General features: G+C 36.2%; 1 protein-coding gene across 8 annotated transcripts in view; it reads right to left on the reverse strand.

Moving 5' to 3' along the window:
• The window catches only part of LOC101742384 (protein roadkill), a 72,263-nt gene that overhangs the window by 43,601 nt on the left and 7,312 nt on the right, over positions 1 to 21,350 (reverse strand). For 2 of the 8 annotated variants that reach the window (XM_038012782.2, XM_038012778.2), the window contains exons 2-4: positions 18,857 to 18,943; positions 18,020 to 18,202; positions 6,844 to 6,887 (exon numbers count right to left, since the gene is read on the reverse strand). In XM_038012782.2, coding sequence (XP_037868710.1) covers positions 6,844 to 6,887; positions 18,020 to 18,022 — 47 coding nt within the window. In that variant the 5' untranslated portion in view covers positions 18,023 to 18,202; positions 18,857 to 18,943. The remainder of the gene's footprint in view (positions 1 to 6,843; positions 6,888 to 18,019; positions 18,203 to 18,856; positions 18,944 to 21,350) is intronic. The other 6 variants (XM_038012779.2, XM_038012783.2, XM_038012784.2 and 3 more) reach the window with 3 other exon arrangements.

Genomic DNA, 21,350 nt, shown 5'->3' on the forward strand with positions numbered 1-21,350 from the left:
TTTACTTTTTTAGAAATTGCATCGAGAGTCACAGATCCGCTCACTCGCACTTTCCACGATTAACTTTCTCATTTACAATACGAGTTGACCTTTCGTTTCTATGTAATGGCGCTCAAACCGAAATTGAGTCAGTTTAAAGCTCACGTTCGTTTATCAATTTATAAGTATGCAATAATCCTTTGCTCAGTAAATCGAAGCAACATTTCTTGTAATATTCTTGTTTGCACACAATTTTGGCCGTGTGATTCAATTTCGTAATCGCATTTAATGCGTTTATATATACCCAATTATAATGTAGTTATACAAGTTGACCACATGAAGATACGTTTTCAACATGTACCCATTAATCCTGTATTTTTATATAGTAGGTCCTTACATATGAAATAAGCATTTTGTCGTACTGACCACTTTGATCTGAAATATCTCCTTTTTGGATAAAAATTCCAAATTCAAATTTATAAATTCAATTAGCTGGTAAATTTGAGTTTTGAAACCAGTCATTCATTTGTTTTTTCCAAATTTTTTTTTCTTTGCCATTTCTTATTACCGCCCAATATTTAAGAGTACGAGTTCTACCGTGGCACCAGTGCCTGCAAAAACAGCTCGAAGGATTAATGATGTGTACGGCATTGGTTTCGCAAAAGAAAGCAAGGTATATTTTTAGTTTCAACGTTTTCGTTCTGGAAATTTCGACCTTCAGAACCAGCCCCGTGGACGGCCGGAGACCAAAGTGGAAAATTAAGAATTAAAGGCTATTGTGGAAGCGGATCCATCACAAAGCACTTCAGAGATAGCTGCAGGCTTCGGGGCAAGTGATAAAGCTGTATTAATCCACTGGAAGCTAATAGGGAAAGTAAAAAAAAACTTGAACGATGGGTACCTCATGAATTGAGTGAATCGAACTAGCAAATACGCGTTACTGTTACTTTGCTCAACCGACACAATAATGAAGGGACTTTAAATCGAATCATAACCGTGTGATGAAAAATAGATACTGTACGATAATCGGAAGCGTTCGTCGCAATGGCTGAACCCTGGAGACCCAGCCAAATCCTGCCCTAAACGAAAATTGACTCAGAAAAAGTTACTTGTGAGTGTTTGGTAGACTAGCGCTGGTGTCGTTCACTACAGCTTTCTAAAATCTGGCCAAACGATTACGGCAGATACCTATTGTCAGCAACTGCAAAACCATGAAGGAAGAACTAGCTGCTAAACAACCGAGATTGGTCAATCGCTCTAGGCCACTGCTGCTTCACGACAACGCAAGACCATACACTGCACAACAAACTAAGTTAGATGAGCTACAATTGGAATGTTTGCGACATCCATAGTACTCCCCGGACCTCTTTTTTCCGGAATTTGGACAACTTCTTACAAAGAAAAAAATTCAACTCCGATGCGGCAGTCCAAGCCGTCAAAAAGTTTATTGATTCTCACCCTCATGGTTTTTTTAGTAAAGGGATCAATGAACTACCTATGAGATGGCAAAAGTGGCAAGATGCAGCAAGATGGCATAGATAGCAACGGTGCATGCTTGGATTAATTAAATATATTTTACAAAAAAAAATGACTTTATATTCCTCCCGTACAAAACGCCAATTTCATATGTAAGGACCTAATATGTACCTATGGCGTACAATAGATGTTATTTTCGAAAACAATGATAAAATATTAGTTCATACTTTCATAATAAATTGATTCCGATTTGTTATACTGATCTGTATGCATTTACACTGAACCGTATAGTTAGGCGTTAGGTACGATTATAAAAAAACACGCAGATAACAAGAGCTGATTTTCAAAATTAACTGTCAAGAAATAACATCTACGTACATATTATTTGTATTTCGTATTCGTTTTTGTATATGGAAACATAAATCACCAGTTATTATATTTAATGAAAAAAACGATGGGATGCAAGGGTGAATTTAACTCATTCACTAGTTAAGCATTATATGTAAAAACAGAACGGGTGACTATATGTACGATCAATGTAAGATGTATTTATCTAAGGTACCTACAAAGTACATATTTTCGACTTGTTAAGAGAACCGCGTGCGCTATTTCAGCCGCATGCGACTATTCGGACAGTGGACATTGCGGTGTTATGTCTTGCAGCCTTTTAATTTCTCGCTACTCGATGTACTATCGCATGTACTTTTACAGTTGTGAATTTGTATAGTATAATAAACTATAAGTTTGTTTCTTTAATAAAAAGGTTAAATGGGCACTCGACCCACTACCCGCAAGTAACCGCTTTTTCGACGAATGGAGAATACCTCAGCCCAACCGATGAGAATGAATGTGCATTCTGAACCCATACCTTTAATAAAAAGGTTAAATGGGCACTCGACCCACTACCCGCAAGTAACCGCTTTTTCGACGAATGGAGAATACCTCAGCCCAACCGATGAGAATGAATGTGCATTCTGAACCCATACCCGATGTGGGCACTAGACGAGTGCCAACATGAGGTGTCTTATTCTTCACGATAAGACGAGTTCTTAATTATCTCACTGGAAAATTAGCCTTAGTGAACTATCAATTGATACTATGATGATAATAGGGGTTAAAGTATGAAATTGCCGTATTATTGTAATAGGTACTTCGAATTGGTATAGAGCCTTCATGGTTTGAGATTTTTGAGTGAAACTTCTTTCAAACGGTACCTATAAGGTACTCCTTTTAAAAAATGTGCAACAATCGTTTATCGACTTTCAGTTGTTTTTTTATTTATTTAGCTAAGACAAGAAAGATGGGATACTTCTAAAATACGAGTCATTTTTGAATACGAGTTCCGACGAGGAACTAATGCTGCAGAAACAGCTCGCAATATCAATGTTGCGTTTGGAAAGAGGAAGCTAATGAACGCACCGTGCGATTTTGGTTTAAACGCTTTCGTGATGGAAATTTTGATTTGAAGAACGAACCACGTGGATGACCACCCACACATGTGAATAACAATGAATTGAAAGACATGGTAGAAGCCGATCCGAGCCAGGAATTAGCGGCATAGTTTAACGTTACCTTACCAACAATATTGACTCATTTGCGTCAAATCAATAAAAAAAATAATGAAAAATGGGTGGCTCATGATTTTACTGATACTGCAGAAAGAAACGCGTGTTGAAGCTTGTGTTGCCTTCTTGAATCGATACAGAATTGAAGGAATATTGGATCGAATTGTGACATGTTATGAAAAGTCGATTCTTTACGATAACCGTAAGCGAAAAATGTAATGGTTGACCCCAGGTCAAACACCGTAACAGTGTCCAGTGCAAAGCTTACCAATAAAAAGGTAATGTTAACTATTTGGTTGTCTTAGCATGGTGTTATTTACTATAGCCTTCTCAGATCTGGTCAAGCATTAACGCCAGATGTCTACTGTGCCGAAATCCGATCAATGATAGCAAAAGTTGCAATGAAACAGCCCCGACTCATGAATCGATCTTCACCATTATTGCTCCATGATAACGTGAGACCTCATACAGCACGAGAAACCGTTTTAACTCTACAGGAACTGCAATTAGAAACCATTGGTCACCTTCAGTATTCGCCAGATCTAGCTCCAACGGACTACCATTTATTCGTTATTTGGATAATTTTCTACGTGATAAAAAGTTTTCTTCCCAGGAGGCAGTACAAAACGCTTTCACAAAGTTTTTAGAATCTAGATCACCAGAGTTCTATCGCTAAGGCATATATGACCTTGGCAGGATGGATTGACTTTGGAAGGACGGCAGCAATGTTATAGATTTTAATGGTAGATACTTTGATTAAATAAATATGTGAAATGAAAAAAACGAATTTCAATTTTTCAGTGCAAATCGGCAATTTCATGCTTTAACCCCTAATACTAAGATGTCTGTTAATACTAATTGAAACAAACATATATGTATAAAAACATAATATCTTTCTTCACAATATTAGTTCAAGAAAGATGTAGATGTGTTTATGATATAAGATGTTATCCGCAACGCATAGCTTGCATCCGATATTGAAACTCCTGTGGGTCATATTATTTCACTTATAATTTTTTCTTCCAATGAGTTTCTCACCGGAGCTTCGCAGTGGTTCGATTCTGATCTAGTGGTAGATTTAAAATAACTACTTTTGCTAGGACTAGCATTAGCAAGTCCTCCCAGATTAGGCCCCCTGAGCTCACCTACCAGTCTGCATGTAGTTGGCACAGCCCCTTAGGCTACCAACGATTAGGTAGGAGAAAAAATCAACGCTTAGTATTCATTGAATGTATAAAATAGATGTTCTTTTGAATATTTTAATATAGTAGAGCAAATACAAAATCCACTTCTTCTTTTTACAGATGCGTCCACTCAATTGTAAATAAATGAATCATGTAAGTAATTTCTGTCAATGAATCACTAGAAACTTCATCAGGTATTTACTTTTGCTACAATTATTTTCCTTTGATCATTGCTATTAAGATCTTAATAGCTTTGTTTAGTTTTACAGAGACATTAAACAACAATGCAGATAATTATATCAGTATCTGCGAGAAAATTAACTTGATAACGAAGAACACAGAACTTTAACGATAGTGACGTGACAATCAACTAAGTTCAATGAAGTTCGTCTAAACGCTTTCTTCAATCAAAATATTATGATAATAATTGATGTTTATGAAATGTTTCTAAGTTAAGACAGTTTGGAATATGTATTTTAATTACAAACAGCGTTTGTTAGTCAAATCAGATTTTAAATGTGGGTTAGAATAAGAACACGTGTCACTTCCACCTTGGTACTCAACCAAATGTTTTTATCGTATGTAATGACTCTTCTACCGACACAAACGCTGTTCTTAAAACAGATAGCCTAGCAGTAGAGATGTATGTTCTCCAGAGAAAAACGAAAATATCCAATAATTCTGGTTGTTAATGATATGGTCTAATATACATATGCAACACAAAAACCAGCCATGTTGCCTTGATATCGAAGATAAAGATTTTTGAATCTTTGGTAACTTTTTTTTTTTATTGCTTAGATGGTTAGACGAGCTCACAGCCCACCTAGTGTTAGGTGGTTACTGGGGCCCATGGACATCTACAACGTAAATGTGCCACCCACCTTGAGATATAAGTTCTAAGATCTCAGTATAGTTACAACGGCTGTCCCACCCTTCAAACCGAAACGCATTACTGCTTTACGGCAGAAATAGGCAGGGCGGTGGTACCTACCCGCGCGGACTCACAAGCGGTCCTACCACCAGTAAAAATAATACGTTCCTTAATACGTTCAGTTTTCTATTGTATTCATTCCAGTTTCAGATACAAATTAAATAATTTAAATTTAACTGTACTCTTTACGTACAAAGAAGCAATGTTTCGACGAAGTATCGTACTGATAAAGCTCACATAACGATTAAGTGAAAACCCTAAAGCGCCCACTGGCGTCTGACACGCGTGCTTTTAACTAAGAATAACTTTCAAATTTATCCGCGAAACCACTATTGTGAAACCCGCATCGGTATAACTAGACTGGCTCCTTTCATTGCTGATTTGTCCTAAATGTCATATTCACTTCTAGCCGATAAAAAAATATTAAAAGATTTCTTTTAATTCAGAGCATCTTTTATTAGACAATAACTCTGCCAATTCTAGATCTTCGGTGAAATCATGTGTGTATGGTGAAACAAAAACAACAGTTCCAATTTTCAGATGAGAGGTAAACGCAATAGTGAAAGTGCATCTCCAGCATCGTTGCCTTTGCACTCCGCATTTAGAGCGTTTTTCAGTCGTGATCAGAAGGAGAGAAATGCATGAAAGCGCTCGCGACGGCGCTATAGTCAAATTTGAAAGCGCTGCACAATAGCGCGTTGTCGAAATTGGAAAGTTAAGTAGCGTGCGTCCATTGCGTAATAACTCTTACGGGCTGCGGCATGGCGCTGACGAAAGGTACGCCGCTGTGACGTCATCGGCATGAAAGTGCATCGGCCGGCGCCCCTCCAGATTCCGTTAGATGCTGCACGTGCACTGCTGCAGTGTGCTTCCTGCATTTGAGGACTTTCTATTGGGAAACAGCCGCAATAAGAACCGTCCTCTCTGATAGAAATTGGGAAATCCGACTCTCACGCATGACGATTGAATGAGATGCACCTGATTGAGAAATCTCCATATTGCGTTTACACAATCATTGAACCAGTGTTGACCAGTAAGTGCCTGCTATATGTTTAACACAAATTAACAGAGCGCTTTAAAATTAAAATGTTATTGAAGAAACTAATGGAAAACCTTATCATTTAGTTTTTTTTAATTATAATTTAATTTAGTTAAATGAATTGATTCAAATAATGATCGCTCCTTCATTCTCATTATGTAATAGCTTCCAAAACTGGTTTTAACAACCTAGAGCCTGAATCTGGGTATACCTTTTTGCAAACAAAAGCATGGACTATTGAGCAAATGAGCTCACAGCCCGCTGCTGACGGTAGGTGCATTCATTGTGCGAAGCTACTAACTACCATATTTTCCCTTTTTCTGCCGTGAAACAATTACGTGTTTAGGCTCCGTTTTTTTTTTTTGTGACATCTGCTGTTCACTATAATTCAGACTTTAACCTCGTGTCTGAAGATAGCTTGCATCACATTAGGTCTGTGGGCTTTAGCAACACAACGCCCGGCGGGCAGTGAGCTTGTTTACCCATCCGGAGCCACACAAAAAAATTGTTTTAATAGAGGTTCTCATTTATAATTAACATATTCTATTTAATTTTTTCTTAATGTAATCGTCGTAGTAACATCTTCTGGAACTTCGTCATTTTAAAATCTAATTAATTAAGGCGAAGACTACACTTTCGTTTCTATTTAAATTTTTTAATAGTACTTACACTTTTGTGACACTTTGAGACTTGGAGAGGTTTAGAGGAAAAATCTGGAACAAACATTAATTTGAATTTTAGTAAAGCGTATAATTTTGAATTTGGATGAACTTTGAAAATTTTTATGAATTAGTTTTTACACACTTTAAAAACTGTACCGGTATAAAAAATGTATTTTTCAAAACTATTTCAATTCTGAGTAGTTCTAATTCCTGAGGCGTTTATTAATAACAAGACTACAACAAACAAAATACACAACGATTAAATGAACAAAATATTTTGAAAAGAAATATAAAAATAAACGAGATTGTTATCTAACTTGAGAACTAAGATATTGCATGAGTGTTGCCATTTTGATCAACTATCTATTGTGGCAGTAGGTCAGTAGGTGAGTTTAATGATAATGTAAATAAAAATTAATAAGATTTTTTCAATAATAAAAGTTGGAGCATACAAACTCATTACGAGCATAAAATCAATAAATTATGTTTAAGCCGCCTTGACACTCTTACTTTTACAGACCGACGGTTGCGTGTGTGTGAGTAAATATTCTATCACACTACATAAGACAAAGAGGAGAATATATAAAAATCAATGCACAGAGTTGCATAGTTAAAATAACCAATAATATTTTGATTATAAAAAAAATACTATGTACAAAATATTGAATTTGAGATGTAATAAACACGTCAATAGTGCGGTGGAGGCTACAGTATTAATGCAATGACCAATTGATAGAACCAAAATAACATTACCATACAAATGTCATGCCGATTGACCAATAAGTGAGAGAGTTAAAAAATTGAGGTCTCAACACGGGACGCTCCTCAAAGGAGTTCATGGTTGAACGAAGCATGTACTGTGTTCAAATGTAAGAAATAGTAGAATATCACCCATCGCATAAACAACGCAGGGTTTAATTTGCATCGTCGCAGCTACGGCTGTTCCTAAATGTAGTATTGAGAACGTTTGCGAATAAATGATGATTTAATCTTTATTTTCTTTATTATAAAGTCGATTTCACGGTGCTAGTCAGCGGCATTCAAGAAGTAGGTTGAGAGAACGCACGTCTAGATACAGCCGTATATCACAAAGACTCATTAGTTCATCAGAGTCGTGTGACGAAGTGTGTTCTTCTTAACGCACTTTTAAATTACAAAATTATTGCGATGGGACACGATATTTTTTTATAAAAAAGCAAATTGTGTGTATTTTGGTACTGTTGCATTTTATTTTTCTATACAATCGTATTATCATGTCTATTCGTTTAAAATAGAATTTTAAGCTATCATTCTTCTACATGTAGCACCTATGGAGCATATGAATCAAATAGGGATATACATATAAGAGGAAATATGGAAGGTACTGAATACATTGAAAATTCCTAATAACGAGCAATAAAAGGCTGGGCAACTTAAGAATATTAATAAGAAGTGACACAATTTTATCAGTAAATGCAAAAAGTGTGTATGTGATTCGGGTATTGCGTAAAATAAAGAATGGTCGATATGTAAAAACAGTTATCGAATCACAAAAAACACCAAGAGACGATGAAAGTAACCGGCTTATTCAGTAAGCTGTCCCTATATCAAAGACAGTATTTGAATAAGTGTGAGACCATTTTACAGCGATCGGCGCTACATCAATACATTTCACACCTAATTTTACTTTTTAGTGTAATAGGAGGCGTACTGGAGAAGGACTCGCATGATAACTTTGTATTTTGAATGATTTTAAATCTTTAAAAAGGTGGCCATGAAATCAAGCAAAATAAATGAGTACATTACCAGCTATAGGAACATACATACATAGATGCGGAGGTCGCAAAGCATAAGCCCGTATAGGGCCGCACAAATAGAATTGTGTGACACGGTAAATGTTTGAACTGCTTATACAAATTATCTTTTAAAATGCGTACCCTAACATAGACCGCACGCATGGCAAACAGTACAAGAGTTCTACGATTTTGAAATGGAAGGTAATGTAACCTTACTGACACTCCAGAATTAAGCCAAGGAACAAAAAGCAACTAAAAAATCAGCGTATCCAAGCGAATCTTCTTAAGACGATCCAAACCTCGGTAGCAGCGGCTGCGTCGGTGACACGTGTGACATGTGACACAGAGTTATTTTCAAAACTACGATGTTACGATTTCACTGGTATTGTAATTTCAGTAGACACATTCAGTTCCAGTTTGATTCAAAGAACTTTTTATTAAAAAATGTGAATCACTTAGAAAGTTTTAAAAGGGCCTTTGATTGGTCGCGTACGCCAAGGTGTTAATTAATTTAAACAAGTATATGATTTTAGATAGATACCATGTTTTTAATATGATATAAAAATGTATTTGCATTATTGGTAAAAAATTGGCTAAATTGATATTCAGAGTTGACTTCAAAAATTCAAGTCAAGCTCATCATGGGGTTACGTTTAAATCAAATAAAAAAAGTCCACATGAAAATGTACACAAGTCTACAAGAAAACGAGTTAACAAAACATGGTAATTGATTTCGTTTGAAATAAGTTCCTACCGTCTTTTAATTTGGTCACCTTGCTCACCAATTGTCATTGAAATGTGCTTAGTCAGTGACAAATTTACAATGTAACAGCTGATGCTATTTCAAATGTATCGTTGTTATTCGGTTCAAAAAAAAACTTTCAAACCTATGTTTTTATATCGATGAAATCGTTACATCTATCCAACTATACGTTTGCGTAAAACCGAATAGTTCAAATCGAAAGCCAAGAGAAATATTTAATTTATATACAGTACTACTAGTCGGAAACGAGATCTGAAAGCAATAAATAGTTTAAGAAAGGCGAGAGGCTGGTGCACTTTCTATTAGGAACAGCGAACAAAAGTAACGAGCAAAAGTTACGATATCTCGTGTGATATAACCGCAGAACGTTGCTCGCCGCGCTGGTGCAGTTGAGACGTGGTATCCGACGATTTCACGCCCCATTCGACTTTCGTAACACCCTTCTAAAACTGACCGTCAAATAACACTTAACTGGACATACCTAATGTATTTTTCGATCACATCAATAAGTGAAGATTAAAGTTATAAACGCTTTTTGACTCAAATAAAGTTTATTTTGGTCACATATACAATAAACTTAAAAAAATATTTTATTTTGATATAGAAAGTAGCTCAGCGTCTCCCAAATTACATTTGGAATTTAGATCGCACGTAGTAAGTTGTTTAGATTAAACGAAGCCTGAATTAAAACGTTATTTACTTAGTATTAAATATGTTTGAAAACCGTTGGTTTCTGAGATTAACGTGTTCAAAAACACGTATTTAGCAAACATTTACCTTTTTTTTTTTTTTTTTTTTTGTCAGGAGGAAATCGCCGTACTTCCGCCCTTCACTGGGGATGAAGGGCGGGGCATGTCGGAGTCGAACCGACTAAAACCTCCTGTCTCTCAACAACCAACGTCCAAACCTCGCATGAGACAAAACTCATGAAAAGGCAAAGGGGGGAAAGTGAAGCGTTTAGTGCGGAGCACATCTCTCCCATCACCCTCCCCCTCGGGACGCCGGACTGGCGGTCGTCGGCGCCACGACCACCAGCCCTCTCGGTCGGCAGGCTATCCGAAGCCCGCCTAGATGGCGCCGGTTAGAATGGTCTATCCTACGGAATACCCCGCTGGGTCAGAACCAGCGTGGGTTGAGGATAGCCGGCCTTCCATCACCCGGATGCTCATGCATAAAACGCGTGCAGAGCAGCTTGCACATCGTCTTCTTAGGCCCCCTTCGCCGGTCCCCAGGCCGACATGTGAGGGGACCCGAAACACTTAGAGGGCCAGGGCTTGGGCGATATCCGCCTCCCTGGCCCCCGCTCGACGGCGGCGGGCCTGTGCGTCTCTCACGCGCCCCGCCGCCTCCTTCTGCGAGATGGTGCACTCGCAGAAGTCGAGCATCGCCTTCCACGACTCGTCGTCACCGAGCATCGATGCCACAACACTCGGCAACGACAAGTCGTTTCCTATTTTTGCGACGAGGACACGGCGCCACCCCTCCCATGCGGGGCAGGCGACGAGCGTGTGCTCCGCCGTGTCCAAGTCGCAACCACAATGGTGGCACTCTGCCGTCGGCTCGGCTCCGATCCGGTGCAGGAACTCACCGAAGCAACCATGCCCAGTGAGCACCTGCGTGAGCCGGAAAGTGAGGCGTCCTCTGTCACGATTCACCCAGTTCACAAGAACCGGGCGAATCGCCTCGACGGTCCTACGACCAGCTGAAGGATCGGCCAGCCGTCTAGACCATGACTCCAGTACGGACCGCCGAGATTGGGCCCTCCGCGCTCTGACCACACTGGGGCTGGGACGCGCCACGCCCCGTACACGAAGGTCAGCCCGCCACTGATAGTCAGCAGCGAGCGCCTCCGCCTCCAGGACCCAAGGCGGCGTCCCAGCCAGTACACACGCCGCCTCGAAAGAGATGGTGCGATAACCACGGATGACCCTGACCGCGATGGTGCAAACATTTACCTAATGGTTTCAAACGTGTCCAAATGTATTTAGTTCATATAGTTTATATGGGGCTACATATCCTTCTTCCATAGACGACTTATCTAATGCAAAAACAATCTGTATTTTTAATTAAAATTCTATAAAGTGGCATCATCGTTTATTATTATTTTTAATACCTTTAAGTGCTTAAAGTTATTTATAATATTAAAAAAACCTTCCATATGTTATGAAAAGTAAACTTGTTATGAAAACTTCAGTTCTTTCGGTAAAGCGGGTTGTTTGCAAAGCAGTGCTAATCAATCAATTCAGATATCTATACCTAATACTTTTTTTGTACACTACTATTAGTTTTAGCTTTTACTTCGGTAAATCAAGTAAAATATAAAAAAAAAAATCATCACTACTTTGTTTACTACCTCTGTGCATATTTATTTTTAAACCAAACAAAAACATTACAATAAACCATACTACTACCTACGTAAAATATCTGTTAATTAGAAACTATCTAGTTCGAAAGTTTCTCACTAATAGCGGCGGTGTGGTTATTTATAATAAACGTTGAAGTTACGAATATCAAATAATCTAGCTTTGCCGCATTCTCTAACAAAGTGCCTACCTGGTCGCTGATGAATTGCAAGAGATCTCGGCGAGGAATACGTTCACCGTCCTAGATGCGCGCGGTACTTTCATTTTGAAATCGGTGCGCACAATTGGCCGTATCGTGACTGAAGCGGTCCGCCAACAGGCAGCACCAAATATAAACCTACCATATCTTCGAACATTTTTTTTTATCCTCTGTGTCTTAACAAATCTACATATATATAAAAAAAGAAATGCTGTTCGTTAGTCTCGCTAAAACTCGAGAACGGCTGGACCGATTTGGCTAATTTTGGTCTTAAATTATTTGTAGAAGTCCAGAGAAAATTGAAAAGGTAGATAAATATGAAAATACTCGGAATTAAATAAGAATAACAATTTTGTTTTTCCTTTGGTGTCCCCCTGTCGAAAGATTCCTTTTGTTTCTTTTAAGTCTATTTTATACAAAAGCTTAGGTTTTTTAGTTATCGATTGAGGCACTACGAAGTCCGCCGGGTCAACTAGTCAACTATATTTATATTAACAGGCAATTGAAAAACGATTAGCCTAACAATAACATGGTCATTTGGCATGTTCTTATTTTAGAATAACATTTCAGTTTTATTATACTACATTATTATAGCACATAAAATAATACTTAATTTGGAAAATATAGATTTAACAACATGTTTAGCTATTATTACCTAGACAATTCAGCGTTCCAATTAATTGAATTAATACTAAATTTATTTATTTGCACATTAACTTGGTTACGAGTTTGTATTTGCAAAAATGTTGTATTACATAGAATAGGTACCTAATGAATTTGTTACGAAACGCTACTACTGTTCATCTCTAAAATTAATGAAGCATAAATTTGAAAGCAAAAATTAAACGTTTGTTTCAGACATTTCTTTTTCTTTAGAGAAAATAGCATGGTTGAACGTCTTTTAAGAGAAGGTATATTTTTTGTGATCAATCATCGTAACATGCTGCTTTCAAAACTAGACAATACGAGTACATTAACATTTTTTGAAAAGAACAAGCCAATTTATTTAAATAATAACTTTTCCTCTATGTTATAATTATATGACAAACTATTCTATGTAATATTTGTATCACCAACCGTTACTAAATAGGAAGCAAGATTTTACGAATGTTCAATTAAGTTATTCCAGATGTTTCGACCCATATTCTGCAAGGCTGAGAAGCGATTGCTAAAGAGCACCCTAATTAAAGGGTTCTAATGGAAATATTGCCTAAGATATTGAAATTCCATCACTGTACTTAATTTTGTTTTACAGTATGGACAATTTCATAAATTTACTGTGTGATTGAATTTAGGTTATTATTGATACAAGCCTATTATTTTAAAAATAGTTCGTATTGTGGCACAGGTTATCATATCTGTTTTTTTTTCTTAATTCAAATTCCTATTTCAGGCATCCGCAATATTTCTGAACGACTTGTACAGTATAATCAGTATCCGCTAGCCTCGCGACTTTTGCAATTCGTGTTACAATAACTGCTACATAGAGAGTGTGACATAATTTCGCCAGCTCGGCTTAGAAACAGTGTTACATACGGTCACGCTCTTCGGCGAACTTACGATTATTATCGATTGAGTAGTAAGTAGCAGTCACGTATTTGTTGCATTTTTCTTCATTCGAATTTTATATTATTTTGTGTAAACTGGAAGTCATTTATGGAGGAATAACGTATTGACGAATAACTTCAAGAAGCAAAAAAAAATTACTAAATTAAAACCCTGGTAACTGGTGGTAGGACCTCTTGTGAGTCCGCACGGGTAGGTACCACTGCCCCGCCTATTTCTGCCGTGAAGCAGTAATGCGTTTCGGTTTGAAGGGTGGGGCAGCCGTTGTAACTATACTGAGACCTTAGAACTTATATCTCAAGGTGTGTGGCGCATTTACGTTGTAGATGTCTATGGGCTCCAGTAACCACTTAACACCAGGTGGGCTGTGAGCTCGTCCACACATTTAAGCAATAAAAAAAACCCTCAAAATTTATTAATCTGCGTAAATATCAAAAAATAAATATGTATTTAAATTCAGCATTAATGTTGGAACAACATTTTGGAATCGTAAGCTTTACGTCACAAGCAATTTGTTTGGTAACGTACAAAAATGTTAAAAGACACCAAAGAAATTTAATCCTTATTGCAAGTTTCGAAAAGTAAAAACGGTAGACAAAATGAACTTAAATTATCGCAATGGTTAGGTAACCGCAGTCAAGTTATGTCACCAAAAATTTCACAAGCAATTGTTGGGGCTTACGAAGTTTGACGATTATCATAAGAACAATAGTCACAGAAACCAATAAGAAAATTCTTTTGTTAAATATGTATATAAGACAGTTTAATAACAAACAAAATATTTGCTCTGAAAATGAAATCGTTCACTACAAACTACATCAGTAAAAGCTTTAAAAGGACAAACACAACTGACGTTTGTGTTTACAGAAAACGGTTTTAAAAATTTACTAAAACAGATAAAAAAATAGACAATATTTGAAAATGAATTAATAATATCTCTGAGTGCTGACAGCAGTGGGGAACTGCAATATTTTTGTTAAATTATGTACTTGTCTTATTTTGCTCTTTAAATTGACGAAAGAAAGAATAATGACGGGACAGGGATTCGCCTGATGATTTTTAAAATTCACATATGTTTCAAGTCCGTATCGATTCATTAATTTTAATCGATGTTTTTAAGCAGGTCACCTCACTATGAAGATAAAACTGATAGACGTCAAATGTTACCTATCAAAATGGCTCAATATTAGTGAGAACACTTTAGTTCAGATTCGTACTGACGCTGTATCAAATTAAATCAAACATCACTTAGTGTGGCATTTCATTTATGCAGTCGGCGTGCGCCAGATTTCATAAGCGATCTCTCCGTACCCTGATCTAGGTTAGGTGGTCGACAACAGCAGCGGTGGCGTATCGAGCGCGTCCGATGTTAACCTACATACATCGGTGGCACACTTACCAACCAAGCTGGGGTCGAGAGCACCCGTATCCGTAAATTCGTGACCCAGCCCCCTCCCGGTCGACCTCCTAGTCGTATTTCGAGACCCCGCCCGCGCTAAACATTGTCAGATAAGAAATTGCGAGGTACCATTTTCACGAGCAGCACGAGTAAACGAGATATAAGTACAGAAAAATTTTCATCACAGTTACGTGGTTACTCAATCGTATCTAAATTGTTAATATTAAAAGAGCTTGTTCCAATTTATTTAAGCGGTTTTATTTTGTAGAATATTCAAGTTTGCATGGATATTCAATATTTGTACGATGTTCATACATCTCATATTCTTTTGTATAAAATTTAGGACATACTCTTGTATTTCTAATTTAAAAAGAAATACGAAAATTGCTAGTATCGTACGTCTGTAAAAAGCAACAGAAAAACATCTATTGAAAAATGCGAATCGTTATAACTTAATTGTGCCAATATTACTTTAAATAAAATTTATTATTGTTTTTTTAACTACCCTTGTAATGTTTATAGTTTTTGCTATTAGGCAAGCCATCATGTTGATAAGCTGTTACGGTTCCATGATAAGATATTTTGGAGCTTAGTGAACAACGATTTCACGTAAAACATCAAATTTTGTAACCGATTTTTGAATTACCTATTCCTTTTTTCTGCCTTTTTTTATTAATTAAAAGTACTTAAAAAACATTTATTAATGTTTTTTTTTTCAAATTTAATTGCTTTTTCTAGTTTTATAGTTTATGTATTACGATACATTCTGAAAGAAAACTATTAACGTAACACAATCGGGTTTAAAGGTTTAATTAAACCCGCCTATGCATACAATTATAAAGATATGCATCTTTAAAAAGTTTCTTTTCTTTATTATTCAGAATCATCATAATTAAAGTCATGCATACAGATAAACAAAACATCACACAGAGATGTCAGCTTTAATGATCATTTTATTCACATACGAACCTTAAATATTAAGAGCCACGCTATCTTTTACTATACACGTGCTAGACACGAAGTTTTCTAAAGCACAGGCATGCTTCACCAACGCAATGCACACTGCATCTATATAGCTATATACATTGACAATTCATTCACGTTGGATTTATCAGTGGGTTTTAATTGAAATACACAACTGACAGCTTGCTCAATACAATAATGAAACCTTCAACCGTTGTAGATATAACGTGCACAACTGCACAGAGACAGATTAATCTATATATTAATACGTGAAGCAAAAACTTTGTATCCCTTTTTACGAAAATTGCGCGTACGGAGGAGTATGAAATTTTCCACACTCATAGAGTATATAGAGAAGAAGTGCACAATGCTAATGTTTTTTTTTAAATAATGCATAAAAGATACATTAAATCAATAAAGAAAACATTACACACACTACATACCATGTATTTGACGCACACACGCATATATACTATTTATTGTCAAACTTTTGTTCTTGACGACTGTGATCAAATTGAGAATAGATTAAATATTGTTTGTCTTTATTAATATTATTTTATAGTGTAGTCTTGGCGAAATTTGTGATTATAGAAGTATAAAATACAATCATGATAGTGTACAAACTTACAATTTCAATTAATTATAATCGAATTTCGACTACTGCGGGACCTCTAGTATATTCAAATTTTATCATAATTATTTATAGAAACGGTTTGAGCACCAACATTGGTGGTGCTCTGCTGTGTTCGTTGGCTTTTAGGGTCGTTGTCCGGCCTGTGTCACTAAACTACTACAAATCGATAACCTGATTTGCAATACGCCACATCACACAAAACCGCATTAACTAATTTTTAATTATTGGACCTGTGACGATAAATTTTCATAATGACCCTGTTCGCGTCTGGTTGTTGACACGATATTTGTACGTTTATTATCAAGATATAACGGACCGAGTGTTTATTTATACAACAAGTTATTCCCGTGTTTGGTTTCAACTATTCGACGCTTTTTTATTTGCTCTTTTTAATTTTTTAAATATTTATCACTAATTCTTTTTTTTTTATCGCTTAGATGGGTGGACGAGCTCACAGCCCACCTGGTGTTAAGTGGTTACTGGAGCCCATAGACATCTACAATGTAAATGCGCCACCCACCTTGAGATATAAGTTCTAAGGTCTCAGTATAGTTACAACGGCTACCCCACCCTTCAAACCGAAACGCATTACTGCTTCACGGCAGAAATAGGCGGGGTGGTGGTACCTACCCGTGCGGACTCACAAGAGGTCCTACCACCAGTGAAAAATTCAAAAAATTCAAACTTTATTTGTTACATTTTATAAAGTGGGAGTTCAATAAGGACATGTCAATTGCCTCAATTGAAGACATTGAATTATCCTTCGATTAATTGAATTGATTTTTTTTATTATGATCGTAATAAGAATACCGCACACATCAAATCTGCTTAGTTTTTAATAGTGACAATAAACGAGAATATGTTTTAAGAATTTTGTAAATTTTTGTGATATTGTTTTAAGGCAGCCAATATATGTAGGTAAAAGATACGTTACATTAGCTAATAATTGACACATTAAATATAACCGACAAAATCCATAGAAGATATTCAGTTTTTTTTTCTGCTGTTAGCTGCTGTATAAAGCTAAGTAACTTTTTACACTTTCACATTACACAAGTTTTTGATTTTATGGTAAAGATACATTTGTTTTTTGATGGTTTAGAAAATTGTTTTTTAGCCTGGGGGTCGCGACCCCTGAGTTATTCGCGTCAAAGACGTGGAGGTCACGTGTATAAAAAATATGTAAACGAAATACTAATGACGCACAGTTTTTAACATCCCTTTTTTATTTATTTCCATTGTCGTTAATCCCGTTTTCACGGATTGTCCTAGAGGACCCAAATACCTGGAGATCTACAGAGGGGACTTTGATCATGGGTTATAGGGAGTGCTTTAAGTAATTGTTTGAAATGATTCTGTCATTTTTTAAATTATTTTATATACTATTTATTATACAAAGTAATATGCAGTAACTAGAGGTGGGAAACAACTGCCATTAGCACAGAGCAGGGGTTCATGCATATTACTGAAAATACAGCAGCAATCTACATGTTTGTTTACAGAGATCTTTTTGTCACGTACCATCCGGCTTTGGAACGAAGTCTCTTCCTCTACCGTGTTTCCCGAGCGCTATGAGGGGTCCTTTTTTAATCGAGCTCCGAATGACTTCCAGTGTGAAGGCAGCGGTTCAACTGTACTCTTGATTGCTGATATCCTTGAGCATCAGTGACCACTCATCATCGGATGGGCCGTATGCTCGTCTGCCTGTTGAGGCAATAAATAAAATTAAATAAAGTTCCTGAGCGTTAACAATAAAATTAGAAATAATAAATGCGTCTGTATGCACAAGTCTGTCTAACAAGGTAATAAAAATACATTCCAAAATACAAATGTACTCATTATACCTCATTATTTAAGATAAACAAGTTACTTTAAAAATTCATTTTCAAAGCTGTGATTAATCGAAAGAAAAATGTGTTAGATTTTTATTATATTATAATATGTAAAGAAACATTTATTTTGTATAGTTATTTTTATTTCATTTTCATACTTTATTATAATTTTGCAACTATGATTAGGGATGAACGATATTTTTGCATCCTAGAGCCGTTTGTATACTTTTAGAGATTTGAATTCGAATGTCTAAAATAAATAAATATATAGAACGTTTGACTTTCAGAATCCAGATTATACACACCGCTACAAATACTACCTATGGTTCACACAAAATAAACTGAATAACATGTAAGCCTACGAACTCATTGAGCAGTTGAGGAAAATTGAAAACCTCTAAGGATTATTCCCTTGACGTAATATTTTAAACAAGATTAACATAGTTATTGTACGATGTAGTCATGGCATCGTTTTTAAACGTTATGATTGTGTTTATTATTATTATGAACAGAAAAAAAAACGTACCATTGCAGTCCTCAAAAGCTTGTCGGTCGACGAGACAGTACAAGCGTCCAGGAGAACCAGGACCGCGTGCTATCCGAGGTCGATGCCCTGCAGACGAGTAAGTTAACCGCTGAATACTGACCCGTCCCGTACTAACAATAATCAATGCGTTTGCAACTTCAACTTCATGGCTTTAGGGTAGGTTTTTCGTTAAACGCACGCATTTATGATTCACTTACACGAACTAAGCTTTTTAAACGTATGTACGTAGGTACTATGTCTCGTCGACATACCTGTTCAAGTGTTCATACAGGAAGTGTGGGTCTTTTGAAATCTAATTAAACAAAACAAACTTACATGCATGCTGATCGATATTTGATATTATAGTATGTGATAATAAAGTAGTATTTCATAGTTATTGCATCTTCACTTGTAATCTTTAATAAATCTATTCTAACAATTATTCATTAGTTTCTTTTTTGTATTCACTACACAAAAGGTTCATATTATTTATTAAAGAAACATATTGTTTAAAACTACATTTACTGTTTCGTCTCGCGCATTTTATTTTCAATCATGTTATTTCCGATGATATAAAATATTTTATAGTTTTAATGGCAACGGATGTCCACGATTCGCGCAATACCAAAGAAAAAACGTGAAAAAATACTATTTCGCCTGGCGTCTGTAAGAAGCGAAACTTTATGCTTTAATAATAATTAACTTACTTACAAATACTTCTCGCTGAAGCTATATTTTACATTTAATATTTAAAATCTTCACAAATTCGTTCAGTTTATAGTAAGGAAGTTAAAGGTCATAATGACGATAGCGTTTTTTCAGAATTCATAGAATGACGTTCGAGCTCTAAATGATGCAGCAGCTTCGCTTCATAAAGACAAAATTATTATCATAAAATATACATATTATAATTATATTAAAACATGATTATTTTTTTGCTTAGTTCAACAGATGTGCACGAGTGCTTATCAATCTTAAACATCATAAGCCAAGGGTTTCTTTACTGTTTAAGCATACTGACAAAGGGTATTTTGAGAAAATCCTGTCTTATTTATTTTTTTCTTATTAAGTACCCAGACTTTTCTTTATTTTCTACTCATCAATAAAATTTAAGCCTGAAATATTTGCGAGCCAATCAGTGAATTCCGGTTTCTTGAAAAACCTTTACCCTCAATGAACCCCAATTTGTTTATCATTATTTGTCCGGAATACCTGGATTGTTAGCATTAATTAGTTCCGCAAAAATAAACTTTATGTTTTCCGATATTATTTTATTGTATTTCAAAGTCGATGTATCGTATGGAAAACAATTTTATTTTTTATAAGAACTTGCATTTGGTGATATTCAGTCGAATAAGAATCGAGTAGCGGCTCAAAGTATAGAGCATCGTTTCGCGGATGCAAGAATTGTGTGTGTGCACTTCGCCTGAGGCGATTCGTTACGTCTACACGTTCAAATATATCATCAATTTCAAAAACTTTTCTTCTTAAACTTTAATACTCTTCATCTGGGTATTGTTGTCGTTTTACGTGTTCCAAGACTTTCGAATCACATTGTTTTATCGTGTATTTTAAAGTGACTAACTCATTTAGATTAATTTTACTGTTTTATAACATGTTAAATGTTCAATTATTTTTCATAGGCCTAGTAACGTTCTCAGAGCGTTGGTACTTTTTTTCTGGATTAACATGTAGCTTCTTAATCTTATTTGTCCATAACGATGATAGTAAAGTGTTCGTCACGTCGGAAATAATGTAATGACAATAAAAACAGCGAGATGAGACTCTAAAAATACTTTTAATTAGATAACTTTTTTCTCACTTTTTGTTTAATACGTTGTCTGCCATGTAGGAAGTAATTATGTCGATTTCTTCTTACTAAGGCGCCGGCATATCTAGTAGACTTTCTTTTAATATTTTTTTACTGCTTAGATGAGTGGACGATTGATCTCACAGCCCATGCCATGTACATAAGTCACCAGTGCCCTACGCGGTGCACTGAAGTAATTATGTCGATTTCTTCTTACTAAGGCGCCGGCATATCTAGTAGACATTTTTTTTGCTTAGATGGGTGGACGAGCTCTCAGCCCACCTGGTGTTAAGTGGTTACTGGAGCCCATAGACATCTACAACGTAAATGCGCCACCCACTTTGAGTTATAAGTTCTAAGATCTCAGTATAGTTGCAACGGCTGCCCCACCCTTCAAACCGAAACGCATTACTGCTTCACGGCAGAAATAGGCGGGGTGGTGGTACCTACCCGTGCAGACTCACAAGAGGTCCTACCACAAATCTGGGAAAAACGAATCCAAAGATACTGAGAATGAATCTATTTCTAAGAGACCTAAAAGACTAAAACATACATTAACAAACAAAAGAAGGCAAAGCAAAAATCGACATGATTACTTCAGTGCGCCGCGTAGGGCACCGGTGACCTAAATTGCAGTCAACGTGTTAACTAAAGCGCGACTAAATAGAACAGTAGTACTGTTCA

The sequence above is a fragment of the Bombyx mori genome, chromosome 9 (genome assembly GCF_030269925.1).
Source record: "Bombyx mori chromosome 9, ASM3026992v2".
In the NCBI taxonomy this organism is placed as follows: Eukaryota; Metazoa; Arthropoda; class Insecta; order Lepidoptera; family Bombycidae; genus Bombyx; species Bombyx mori.